Source organism: Montipora capricornis, chromosome 4 (assembly GCF_036669925.1).
Source record: "Montipora capricornis isolate CH-2021 chromosome 4, ASM3666992v2, whole genome shotgun sequence".
In the NCBI taxonomy this organism is placed as follows: Eukaryota; Metazoa; Cnidaria; class Anthozoa; order Scleractinia; family Acroporidae; genus Montipora; species Montipora capricornis.
Genome location: NC_090886.1, coordinates 27064952 through 27079136, shown reverse-complemented (window position 1 = coordinate 27079136; position 14185 = coordinate 27064952). Strand labels below are relative to the sequence as shown.

At 37.2% G+C, this 14185-nt stretch overlaps 1 protein-coding gene across 4 annotated transcripts in view; it reads left to right on the top strand.

Annotated features, from left to right (window-relative positions):
• The first annotated feature begins 5 nt into the window (after positions 1–5).
• Positions 6–14185, top strand: part of LOC138045829 (coiled-coil and C2 domain-containing protein 1-like) — a 38837-nt gene continuing 24657 nt past the window's right edge. For 3 of the 4 annotated variants that reach the window (XM_068892456.1, XM_068892459.1, XM_068892458.1), the window contains exons 1-12: positions 6–162; positions 1158–1320; positions 5708–5811; positions 6204–6305; positions 6571–6699; positions 7421–7640; positions 8009–8034; positions 8968–9099; positions 9732–9825; positions 10537–10778; positions 11651–11791; positions 13425–13682. In XM_068892456.1, the coding sequence (XP_068748557.1) occupies positions 94–162; positions 1158–1320; positions 5708–5811; positions 6204–6305; positions 6571–6699; positions 7421–7640; positions 8009–8034; positions 8968–9099; positions 9732–9825; positions 10537–10778; positions 11651–11791; positions 13425–13682 (1680 nt within the window). In that variant the 5' untranslated portion in view covers positions 6–93. The remainder of the gene's footprint in view (positions 163–1157; positions 1321–5707; positions 5812–6203; positions 6306–6570; positions 6700–7420; positions 7641–8008; positions 8035–8967; positions 9100–9731; positions 9826–10536; positions 10779–11650; positions 11792–13424; positions 13683–14185) is intronic. The other variant, XM_068892457.1, reaches the window with a different exon arrangement.

The following is a 14185-nucleotide window of genomic DNA, read 5'->3' as shown; positions in this document are numbered from 1 at the left end:
CATAGACATCCGCTGCGCCTGAAGGCCAGAAGAGGAATTCGGGGGAATTTTGGTCCCTTGGAACTTTTCAGCTGAAAATTTTGTATAAAAAATATGTTTGGTAGAAAAAAGAAGCCATCTCAGCCGCAAGAAGGAAAAAAGAAAAATGAAATCGCTGCCATGGTACTGTAGATTTCATTGCTTTCTGCATGAGTGGTTATTGATAGTAAAATTATAAATTATTGTAATCTGTACGTTCTGATTATATTACAATAGATTTGTACGACATTTTACGTATCGGGGAATGATGAGTGGGGCTATGAAAACTCTAATATTGTATTTCATTATTTTCAACACCTTCATATGTATAATGTGAACAAGTTCGAGAATATATCAATTGTGGTATAGTGATGAGATCTGAAGCCATGTTTGTAATTATTATTAAAGTTACTTACTATAAATTATTTAACCCTTTCACTCCTGTGGGGTTCCCCATTGACGAGTAAAATCGTCTGGCGTTAGACAGAGTAAAATCTATAAGTGTCACTCTTGGGAGTGAAAGGGTTAATGGGGACATAGTTTTTGAGTGAATCTAGCTGTTGTTAACCCTTTCACTCCTGTGGGGTTCCCCATTGACGAGTAAAATCGTCTGGCGTTAGACAGAGTAAAATCTATAAGTGTCACTCTTGGGAGTGAAAGGGTTAAGCAATAGAGAACGTTTTCCGTTTTCCATAGCCTCATCTAAAAACGAGAGGGAGTTGGGAGAATTCAAGACAGTTATGCCAACCCTCGACTGAGTCTCGGGTTTGCATAACTGTCAAGAATTCTTCCAACTGTCTGCCGAGTGTTTAGATGAAGCTATGGAAACACGGAAAAAGTACTCTATGACTTACTTTACTTAATCCTCTTTGTGCGTGCCCTCACGTAAGCTAAGGCCGTAGTCCTCTATGAAGATTGATAATATTACTGTGTGCACCTCTTCAGTCATATTAATTTTTTTACTTGTACATGTACATGTTGATAGGTTATTATTATTTTGCATGGCGTTTTTCAGATGAGATTTGACGTACCGAAGGTTCTCAAAAACTTATTTGAGAATGGGTAATGTGTATTAATGTGGTACTTGTTTCAGTGTTAATAATGATAGTCTTCTTTCTTGAACCTTTATTCTGTCTCAGCTTGGCCTTGACATGAGTCCAGAAGATATGGCTGACTTAGGTATTGGTAGTATTGGAATTGGCGATGATGGGGATGATGATGAGGATGATGATGATGAAAGCCTGGAAGCTGAGCTGGCAGCTTTGCAACAAGGAGACTCAGAGCCCAAAGTGAAGAGAAAAAGTAAGCATGAAACTGCGTTATAATACAGACACTTCCAGAAATGCATACATCTTATTTGATGGTTTAACATACATGTATAATACGCGCGGATATTTTGCGAGTTGCATAGTATTTTTCCGAGCCCCACAGGGGGCGAGGAAAAATACGAGCAATGAGCAAAATGTCCGCAAGTATTATATGTTAAACCATCGAATAAGAGATTTATTATTCCACTACAAAAAGGTGTTATTTTGATTCAATTTTATCTGGTAAGAGTGTTTCTAAAAAAAAAATGCATCATCTGTCCCTCAGGGCACTTGCGAACGATGTATACAGCACAGAAAGCCAGCCAAATGTCCTTTATTTTATTGTATAAACGAAAATGACGAGAAACAAGCAATGGCAAGCTAAATTATCAGGCTTTGTATCGCGTTGAAAACAATTATATTTCTTTCATTGAAAAACTCCTGTTCTGTCTGTATTTGCTCTGTTCTAAACCGGTCAAAGTGGGAAATTACTGTGGTTTACCGTCTCATATTTTAATGCGCATTCTCTTGACCAAAATAATATGGTAAAATGGCATAATAATAGAATAATAAAAGTAATTACATGCATTTCAATAAACATCACAAAGTCTCCCCTTGCTCTGGGTGACCCTATTTGGTGGAATGGCTGAACGACAGAATGGAATGGCGGAATTGCGGAATACATGGAATATTCTAAAACACGGAAAATATTGATTATTTTGATACACGGAATAAACGGAATAAATTATTCTAAAACGTGGGATGAGAGGAAAGTCTTTTAAAAAAAGGATATAAATAATACACTTTTTGCCTGTGAGTAGTCTGGGTAGGAAAACAAAACTTTGGATGATAATTTTACATTTCCTCGCAACAAAAGATATAAAAGAGAAGAGTTCACCCCTGGGCGATATGTTTCCCCGCTTCCGTTTTCGCCTCTCACCACTATATTAGTGCCGAAACATCTCAGGCACATTTTCCCACACTTAGAGAAGGAAAAATGGAGAAAGACGATGGTAAGTGTCCCAATTGTCTTAAAAACATAATGTACGACATGTTATCATTTCCTTTGGCACTATAATTATAAGGAAATGACCAGCATAGAAATGTACATATTCCTATCAAGTTTGGTTCTTGCGTAAAAAATGGAATAATTCTCTAGCTAAGCCGCCGTACTATTAGAATTTAGCTCATTACTAAAACGAATGTTCTTGCTCTAACGGCAGGCATGCAAAACAAATTACTAAAAGAAATGTTTGCAACAACATGTCAGGCAATTGAGACACTTAACAACGTCTTTCTCCACTTTTCCTTCTCTGAGTGTGGGAAAGTGCGCCTGCGATGTTTTTGTACAGTCCGAGAGGCTCAAAAATGGAAGCGGAAACATGTTGCCCAGGGGTGAACTCTTCTCTGTAACGCATGCAGTTTTATATCTTTTGTTGCAAGGAACTGTAAAATTATCATTTTTGTTTTCCTACCCTGACTACACACGGGCAAAAAGTGTATTATTTATATCCTTTTTTTTAAAGACTTTCCTCTCATCCCGCATTTTAGAATATTCCGTATATTCTGTGTTTTAGAATATTCCGTATATTCCGCGTTTCAAAATATCCAATATTTACCGTGTTTAGAATATTCCATGTATTCTGTATTTTAGAATATTCCATGTATTCCACAATTCTGCCATTCCATTCCATCATTCCACCACTCCGCCATTCCGCCATTCTGCCGAATAGGGTCACGCCTTGCTCTTCTCCCCAACTTTAATGTCCCTTGTGCAGGGCTCTACATGTACATTAACACTCACCTGTTTCCCACTGGAGAGTAAATTTAATACATGGAGAGTAAAAAAAGAGAAATTAACCAGAATACTTACCCGATTTGGAAAGTAAATTTGTGACTACAACGGAAACCGATAAGCAAACTTTTGCCAGGATCACCTCATTTTCTGCCATATTGAAGAGCTCCTGTCTGAGGAAGTTTGGATACAACACACGAAAATATCACACGTGGTAACTGAACGCGCCATATTGGATTTCAAAGATGACCTTTTTCGTTTTGGATTTATAAATGCGGAAATCAGGTGGCGATGATGAGCCTACACAAAAAGAAAATGACTTTGAAAAAAAGCCAAACTGAAGGAAATGCTAGATAAGTGACATTCCAGACTGTCTCATGAGGATTCATATTGGAGCACCCTGTGAACATCGATCACTAACTTTGATCCTCGTCCCGGACAGCAAATGTGGTGGGCTCGTGGTTCAAGGTTAAGATGTCCCAATTTCATTGATTAATTAAAATTTAGTCATTGAAATTAGGGCGCTTCAATAACGTCAAATAATACACTGACAGTACCAAGAAACATTTTTATTTCTGCAGTAAGCAACCTTAATACTGTAATCCATTTTGGGAAGTGAAATTTTGAGGTGGAAAATTTTTGAAACCTACTCTCCAAAGTGAAAAGTAGTGTCAAGCCCTGCCTTGTGTCTCGGAATGGAGACACTAGTGTCTCAAAGTGTCCCCAAATGCTGCCCTCTAATTTGGCTATTTCTTTTTTAACATCTTCGACTGTTTCCTCTTCCCTCTTTCGCTGTCTCTCCTCTTCTTCTTTAGCTTTGCTCTCGGCCAAAGCTTGCTTTCCCTTTTCTCTTTTCCACCAAATGTAAGCGTTCACAGCTCTCAGCTGGCCTTTTCTTGGGCAAGTACGTGCATCTGGCATCTGGTTCTTTTCCCCAACTTGCTTTTTCTTTTCCCCAACTTAAACATCGCATGTGTCTTGTAATGCAGACAATAGGCCTTTTGCAACAAACGATAACATGGTACAAATTCCGCCATGCTGGAGGGCAAGCTCATTATTATTCCCCTACTGGAACATTAAAACAAAGGCAAGTCAAGCTTGACTCAGGTTCAGGTCTCTTTGTGAGAGACGAAACACTTATAAATTTACAATAGTTAACTTTCAGATAATGTTTTCCTTCTTATAATATTATATGCCTTGCTGCCTCGCATTTTTGATAAAACTAGCTAAAAAAACAAAGAAGTCCTGAAAACGTTTGCAATTCCTTTTTGACAGAGATTCTGACGTATTTCAACAATCACATTTATCTAGGCTTTTTGTGTGAAATGGATGTCCAGTTGGGAGCTGCTTTGTTTGACTGTGAAATTGCAGTTGAGTGAGTGAATGTACTACGCTTTAGGTTGACCTTTTAATTTGTGAAGATTTTTGCTGTTCTGAACTGAAGAGAGGGAGTAAAGATAGGCAGTCAAATGGAAAATGTTGTGAAGAGATTACTGCATGTTCATGTAATTTCAGTTTTAGTTGTTGATTAAAATTTTTGGTTATTGTTTGCAAGGCTTGTTTGTTTACGGCTGTCAGCTCAGAGGTGTTTGATCTGTTTGATCGTGACTGTAAACTGTACACACTAATGACAAATAATTTTGTACTTCATGCAGAAGCATAATTATGTCCATGAAGAACTTTTGAGGCTGAGATTAACCAAAATTATAAGATTGTACAGCATGTATTAAGAACATCCTCAGGCTGAGAGCGCTTTTATTTTGGTGTTTGTATTTTAAATGAAAGCGCGAAATACGTGAAATTACGTAAAGAAATGTAAGTTAACCCAAATAATTACATTTTTGTTAGGGCATATTCAGTATAACATAACAATGGTTTTTTTTTTTATTGCATGACACACTTCTCAGTTAATGAGCTGTTCAAACCTTAAGTTGGATTTTCATTTTCTCTACATACATGTATAACATCCATGGTTAGGTACTTGACTGTATGAATCTTTTTAAGAGGCCTGATTAAAGTTTAAAAAGTAACAAGAGTCTAAAATTTCGAGTTTTTACGCAAGAAAAGCCCTTTGTATTAGTCCTTTCAGATTCTGGAGAATCCATAATAAATTACATGTACTGAGGTATTGCAGCAGTAATGCAATGTTATGATTTCTGGCGTCAATCTATTTCTTTGTGAGGTCACTGGAGATAATCATCTAAATTTGTTCAAAAAAATATTCAATTTATAGTGTACCTACATGTACATAATTAAACCAATTATTTTTCTTTATGCTAAAAAAATTTACAAGTTGAGCAAGATTGTGACAATGCTTAGCCATGGCCAATCAGACAAGGTTTTGTAATTTAACAAAATCTTCTTTATCAAGCATGTAATGCTAATGTTTCCCTGATGTAAAAGGCTGTCATTGATAACTTCAAGTTGAGTCATTTCTTTGTAATTTGCATTATTATTATCAGACAATACACATTTAAGAGCAAATAACATTGACAAGCTCACCAGTTAGTTGTGATATTTCTGTACTGATGATGATACCCATTTGTACTATAATTATTAATTTTGTTGCTTACTCTTTCAAAATCAGAACCAGTAGGAAGAATATTAGGTGATAATGTCATGGATGATGAAGACGTGGGTGATGATGAGGAAGATGATGACGAAGATGTTGAAAACAATGCTGAGTTGTTGGTAAGAATCTTAGGAAAGATCTATAACGGACATGCCTTGTATTCCAACTGGAAAGAAAAGTCTTACTTTTTCCAATGAATTGGGCTATACATGTATTTTCTACTACCCGCATAATTTCAAGAGCTGTCTTCGAATTCAGACTTTGTTTTCTTAATTAATTTTGGATTTTATCAGTGACCTTGCTATAAAGAAAAATGTTGGTCTGCTCACTAAGACATTCTTCTGTAATAAGTAAATCTGGACATTGAGGCTTAAAGAATTGCTGAAACCTGTTATTTGGTCGAAAATTAAGCAATGAAAAGGTCTCTTTCAGCTGGTATTATAAACACTTCAATCAGACTGTTGTAATCAAATTTGTGAATTACAGTATGTTCATTATTATATCATTTCAGGCAGAGCTTCAGTGTATTGCTCCAGGGGATGATGGTGTTGAGTGTCAAGATCCTACACCAGTCTTGGTTCCAAGTGTCCCAACAACACCAAACACACAACAGGTCAAATGAACATTCAACTACAGTATTACAGAGATATCAAATCCGGTCGATTTAGAGTCTGGACATGTTTTTGCCGTGTGTCAATCCCATGTCCTCTCATTACATAGCCCATCCATACCAAAGAAATCACAGAAAATGTTGGTTATTTTTTCACGAACTTCCATGGCCCAGTTCTTCATTTCGCTTTGCTTTGCACTTAACAGTACATGTACATGTTAATAAAATTGTCATCACGCTTATTACAACACTTTATTGCCTTTACCAGGAAGCCAAACACAGTTCATCCGATTTAAATGTTCTGCTAGAAAGGGAGAGTATGTACAAGCAGGCCATAGATAATGCTAACAAGGCCGGAGAGGGTAGCAAGTCCAGACGATATGGAAGAGGACTCAAGGTACCTTGGCTTATCTGCATATGAATGCAAATTTGATCTGAAGAATTTTCTGCCATCCTTTCAATAAACAAACAGACGAAAAAACCATGATATTACTTAGCATAAATTATACAGAACTCCTGGTGTACATTGTATGTGGACTTTTTTGTAGGTTTTATGCACATTAGACAGTACATACAGTACACAAAATGGTCTTGTAGCTTGTTTAAAAAATCATCAAGTTCATAGTCATTTCTTGGGCAGTATGTTTTTTTCTATAAGCATGATGCCAATCTTGACACCAAAGCAGTGAGTCTTCTCTTTTGTGGTTAACGGATGGAAAGGCAGAGGAGTTTGACAGAAAGGAAAATGCAGATGGAAAGCTGTGAGGGCTGGGTGAATTAAAATCAGACTGAGTCTTAATCCGGGATTTTAATTTTAAATAATATTATTGGTAAATGGGAATCATATCAGGTCTTGAAGCATTCAGTAGAAAACAGTAAAAGTAATGTAAAAGTAAAAAGGAGATAAAGACAATATGCAAAGCAAATATGCAAATCCTGTTGGATTTGTTTTGGAGACACTTTGTACCTTTCATATAACTTGCTGACATATGTTTATTTCTTCATACACTGTATTTGAACTGGCATTGCCATAACCTTAATTAAGGTCACTAGTCTTTGTTTAATCAGTTTACATTACCTTTCTGCATGCCTTTTTTGTTTGGTTCGTCACAATGCAGGAAATTGAGCAAATGATCAAGCAAGTCAAAGCTGGTAAAAAAGTAGATATGGATGCTGTTCCACCTCCAGTTGCTATCAAAGCAACCCAGCCTTCAGCTCCAGCACCTTCTTTCCCAGTATCTACTCAGTCTGGTCCGGAAGTCAGGGATGGCACTTCGACAAGTGACAACAAGGCTACAAAACCTGACCAGGGTGCCGCACCATTTCCTTCCCAAGGAGGTACAACACTTAAAAGTTAAATTAGTTTTGTCTCTGTTTCATATGTAAATTGTTTGCTTCAATTAATAATTATCATGTGATTTGATTTGATAAAGTGTCTCCTCAATAAGTAGAGCAATTAATTTTGCTCATTCAAAATAATTATTTATTATTATTTATCTTCAAACCTTAATAGCATCAAACTGCATCTGATGGTTAACCTGGTTGCAACGTGAACCCAAATTTAGATAGTGTTACCTTAAAGTTTATACATGTACTTTTTCAGGAATGGAAAATACTTGGTGTGAAACAATGGAGGACACCTTTTTTTCCCGATCACCAGTAATGTGCTTTTTTCAATTTTTTTCTTTTTTTTTTCTTTTCAACAGCCAATCAGCAATTGACTGAATCAAAGGTAATGCCCAAAAATTATCCTTTATTTTAATAACCCATCTGACTCCTGAACCTCCCAACATTGACGAGTAACATCGTCTGGCATTAGACAGAGTAAAATCCATCAAGTCTCACTCCTATAGGAGTCAATTGTTTAAAGGGGACACAGTTTGTGAGTGGATGTAGAGGTTGTTAACAATGTTGAAATCCATTGCAGTACGACTCTACATGTATGCATGATTAATGTTGCATTTTATTTATGAGATTTTATTTTTTATCCAATAGGCCTTGTTACAGTTTTGACCGCCATTTTGACGGATAGGCAAAATGTAAAGAATTTGTAGTGTTTATATGGGGATTCGATGTCAAATAATTTTTTTTAAATGCTAGTTCTGAAAAATTTACGAATTGAGAACTGAAGGTACAGGGCAAAAGATTATACAGACCAAATTTTGGGCACTATGAACTTTTACAGAAGTTGCCCGGCAGCATTTTCAATTTTTCCTTGTATTTGTCTGTAATTTTTTCCCACGAATTTTCAGTAACATTAATTTTACAAACAAATGTATGGAAAAATTGAAAACGCTATCACGCAGCTTTTAACAAAGGCTAGTCCCTAAAAATTGGTCTGTATAATCCTTTACCCTGTACCTTCAGTTCGCGATTCATAATTTTTCTAGAACTAACGTTTAACGAAAATTATTTGACATCGGATCCCCATATAAACAGTTACAAATTCTTTACACTTTGCCTACCCGTCAAAATGGCGGTCAAAACCGGGATAAGGCCTATTGTATGCTTGGTGGATTTAATTAGCTCAGACATTTCACATTTGTTGAATTACTGACTACACTGTGAATTTTCAACCTTTTTTGAAAGAATTTGAAATTATGAAAAATATTCAGCCCTATTGATAGACTTGAAACTGAATGGATTCATTGATTTTTTACAATAGATCTCTTCATCTGATAAAACCAAAACTGTGGAACTTTTTACAGCAAGACGGAATGAATATAGAGTAGCTGCCTTAACTTGCAAGAAGCATGGAGAAATCCAACAAGCCAAACAGTTTTTTGCAATTTCCAAGGTGAGGGAAACTGTATTGTACATGTTTTTATGGTTCAAAATTTTTCTTGGTTTAAAGTTTTTTCAAACCAGGTTAATTTTGATTTTTTTTTTCTGTTATTCTTTATCATAACCTGAAACAAAGGAATATCAAAATTGAAGAGGCTTAAAAAATAATTTTGAATTACAACTGTTACATTAAACATGTATGTGATGATCCACATTCAAACAAAGCATATTCTATCAACTTATACATGTATCTAGGAAATGATGGCTTCAACTAGAAGAGCGGAGAGTTCCCAGAAATACATGTAGTATTATTTAGAAAGGTTATGTGACATTTTTTGGTGAGTCTAATTCTTCCTTCATGCCCTCAAACCAGAACTGAACAGGTAGTTCAACTTTAATCTTTTGCCTACTCTGGTAGCTTTCAAAAATACCTTTCATTGTATTTTTTACTGTACATAGTTTCTACTTCATGCCTTTTTTATTCATAATAAATTACATACTGTAGTTGTCTTATTGTCGCAAAATTGTCAATAATTTTCATCCAAAATTCGAATTTTTTTTCCGGATTTTTCTACCAAAATGTTATAACAATTTTTTTTTTTTTTTCGGAATACATTTTAAAGTTTTGGCTCTTTTTTCATACAGCAAATAGATTCAGCCATTGAGGGTCTACAAAACAATGAGGCAGTTGATATTTCCCAGTTACCACCTGTTCCATCACTCTCTGCGACATCAACAGGTGAGTAAAAAAAACTTGCCAGTTTGTCACTCACTTATTAAGATTACTTATAGAATCTGGTGAGGTAATGCAAATAATTTTAAAGCCAGAGAATTTAGTATTGGTAAGCAAAAGAGTACAAGAGGTGAGTACCATAATTTTATTCAATTGTATTTTTGTGTATTGTATGAAATTGCTGGAAAAGAGAAGGCTGGCACAAGAATACATTGGGGAGTTCCAACAACAACTGGCAATTGACAATGCTGCAAAACAAAGTGGAAGAAAATAATGACTGTGATGCAGCGTACATTTTTAATTAGTACATTTCCTTCCCATTGTCTGAAAAACAAAAAAATTTGGTTGCTTTGCATTCAGATTTAATATGAATAGACTAAACAGACCAAATGTACAGCTGACTGTTGACTCCTAACAGACTTTGGTGACCTAGAGCCAGCCAGTGTGGTTGAAGAATCAATTGGAATAATATGGCCAGGAAACGTTTTCAAGGATGCAGAGACGTGCTCACCAGATCATATTCAAGGGGCCAGTTCGTTTTGCTCTTGTTTTAAAACTTTATAAAAAAGAGACTCAAATTTCTTCCACGAATCTCAAGTGATTCCCCTTGATCTTTTTGGTGTGATTGCATCTTGAACCAAAGGAATTTCTTTGTAGGAAGCACAATTTGCTTTTAAGCGCACATTCAATGTCTTTTCAATGTCTTTTTTTTCAAAGGTAATAGTTCATCTGCAAACGAACAGTCAACTGCTCCCTCTGCTGATACACAGCCTAGCACTGCATCAGACCATGGATCCAGTGGGACAGGCAGTGCACCAAAGAAATTAGAACCGCCCCCACCCCCTAAGGATGCCGCAGAAGCTCTACAACAAAGATTGGATAAATATCAGAGTGCTATGGATGAAGCAAAGAAGGAAGGCAATTCTGGTAAGGCACGGAGAATGGGGCGAATTGTGAAGGTGAGTTACGTTAAATGCAATTTCTTTTAATCAAAGTACTATATAGCTAATATTATGGGCATTCGTATGTTGCACATTTCCACAGCTCAATGTCCTCTACAATAACTCGCAAGTACACAAAATGAGAAAATCCATGTCAAATAATAAACTAGGATAACCATAATCTTGGATAAGAAAGATGCCGTAAAAAGACATGTTTTGAGTTTAGTTTTAAATCAGCTCACTGCAAAATGTAAGCAAAGGTTCTATGGCCTTAACCCATTGACTCCCAGGGGTTCCCCATTGACGAGTAAAATTGTCTGGCATTAGACAGAGTGAAATACTAAGTCTGGCCGGTTTAGGTCGGTTTGGACGTCAAAGGGTTAAGCATATATGTAATCTTATTAAGGACCACTTACCGTGTACACAAACCATTCAGATGTAAATGTTCTTCATGCGTTTTAGTAAGAAAATAAAACACCTTGTCCTTGAAGATGGTCAACACCAAAATATACTTGTACATTGTACCAAGAAATTTTCATGAATTTTATATTTTCTTGCAAAGACTTGGGGCATTTTGGTAATCAATTAATACATTTATCCGCCATTGTAGGTGGTTTTCACATTTCATCATCGCTGCTACGCTGGTGGACAAAAACAAAAGATCTCTCATGAGCTCATTTTGTTCGTCCACAAGCAATTGTATGTTACGTCATAGTTATCTGTGTCTCTAGAGATTGGTGGCAAACTATCTATACTTATGTCTTGGAAAATTTTGTCTTTCATTGGCAAGTAATTGTGACTAAAACGAACCCACAGTTTAAAAAGAACGAACCTCACTTGATTTGAAAAACTGTTTAAGAGTATGGTCATTTTTTCATCAAATCTTGCAGCAATACCAAGATGCAATTAAAACCCACAAAGCAGGAAAACCAGTAGCATTCGATGAACTACCCACCCCTCCAGGGTATGCCCCAATTCCAGGTGTGTCTTCTTCTGATGATACTGCTGAAGAAAGCTCTCCAGCTGGTCAGGTAAGGACATTCATGGCTCATTGACGTTATAAGATTCTTTGCAAAAAGTGCAGTTAGGTTATTCTCTACCTTCTCAAATTCCATAATACACCTCTGTTACCCCCAAAAAATTTGCATAGGCATTGTCTTCGATTTCTTGGGAATCTTTATGTCCCAAGAGAAATTGAGAACAATGATTATGCAAAATTTTTGGGTATGTAAAAGAGGTGTAAATTATGGGATTTGAGAAAGTAGAGAATGGCTGCTTTCCACTAGCAAAAGTGCCTGTATAGTTAGCAGAGTCATAAGAGTGCTTACGACCTCGTGCACACCATCAGCAGAGTTCACTTTTGTCCAGAAAGGCAAGTAATTAGATGCAGACCCAATTTTGATATCCAACATGGTGTGGCTCATTAACTCCAAGCGTTTGCTACCTTTTTTCAAGAATAAGGTACGCATCATTTTCAGGTTAGCATAAATGCAGTTGTTGATCTAGTCCACGTAGCTGGTGAGATTGTCGGCCCGAGAAGCAAATTAACGAGCTTCAGAAGCCACGCAGAGAATGGCACAGCGCCCTTCCCTATTCTCCTCGTTGCTCCGCTGCTCGTTAACTCTCGGGCCAACAATCCTGCCACCTACGCAGGCTATTGTTGACTTTTACTTGAGGAGCAGAGTGAGTTTAGGGACGCTTTGCGGCATTCATTGTCTTTATTCCTAAACAAGCTTGATGTTAAGGTCAGGGACAAGAGCATGGGGAAGTGTTGTGACACTTATCGGCGTGCATCTAATTCCGCGCATTTCTGGACATCTGACGGAGTACAAAGGGGAGTTGTTAGTCTGTCTGATTGACTAATTTGAAGCGCCAAGGTTCTGGACTTCTCCAATTATTTTAGCCTGCATAGCTGGCGGTATTGTTGGTGCGAGAAGCATAAGCCGCGCGGGGAATGGGGAGGGGTGCCTCTCCCCATTCTCTATGCGCCAACATTTCCGCCAGCTACGCAGGGTACAATTATTTCATCCCAGTCCGCTTCCGACTCAGTCGCCCCCGATCTGCTGAAAACTGTATTGTTCAGTGTCTGGCGTTCAGTTTGTTTTATTCGATTGATTTGCGCGTAATCTACTTTTAAAAAAATTCATTTTTTAGTTCTCTTCAGCTTCGTTTTTGAGGGGGCACTGTCATGCTAAATTTGCTGTTTTTAGGTCAAACTGGATAAAAATCTAAATTAGTACTTTAGCTCACACATACAACATTCCTGACAACCCACTGACAAGATGTGAAATATATTTATTGCACAAAGAGATCTTCGTAATTTTTGGCGAATTTCGATCCATTCCCATCCTCTCCATCCATGGATGCAAATAACAAAGAATAGCTTCAGTGCACTGTAGTTGTTATTGGCAACAAAACGGCATCATTCTTTTTGGGTCATGATTGATGCAAAGGCGTATTTTATTGTTTTGAAGTTTGACTGAAATAGCGTAACACTGCCCCTATAAAGTGTCTTCAAGTGGGGACATGCTGCTGCTGTTGCGGTGATCCGTGTCCACTTTGTGTGCAGCAAGCATTTTCATTGGAACAAAGAGCTCCGAAAAACTTTACCCTATTGCCTATAGGCGAAGCTTTTTAAAAGATGAGCTTGTTATTTTCTCAAAGGCTAGTGACCCAAGTTCAGCGACAACTTCCCAAGGACCTGTCCCCTCTGCTGTTTCTAACGCGGCCAGTCTGACTGGAGGCAGTGCTGCGGCTCAGCCTGCTCTTCAAACGTCAGCCTCCATCAGCAAATCTCCAAGTCGCTATGAACAGCAGCTAAACTATCTGTTAGAACGACAGAAGGAATTCAAGATGGCTGCCGTGCAATCTAAAAAGCAGGGTGACCTGGAAGGAGCTAAGAATTATCTTCGGATGAGCAAGGTTGGTAAATAAACTCATCTTTAAAAGAAAAAAGTTGCTTTGTTGTTACAAAGGCTTGATGAACACGATTAAAGATCATAACGGAATAGTCTTTGGAGGACTGGGTTAGAAACTACTGTACAATCTTATTTGCAATTACTGAAATTGAGGGTTAAAATCGTATAGTGCATTGCTTCTTTCAAAATAAGTCCTCTTGCATCCAACATAAGAAATTGGCATAGGAATATACACTATTAGTATAAATACACAGGTGATTATACAAAATCGCGCGCTCTCATTGGCTCGCTATCTCGGATTATCAGCCGATAATCACCTCGACGGACAAAATGGCTGCCAGTAGTCGTTTTGCCACTGTAAGTGAAGATGATTTCGCGTTGAAATGTTTTTTTTTCTCTTTTTTGAAATAATCACCTGTGTATTTATACTAAAACAATTATTCGCCTCAGGCTCAGTGATTATCGGTGAATATTCACGTCGACTTCGTCTCGGTGAATATTCACCGA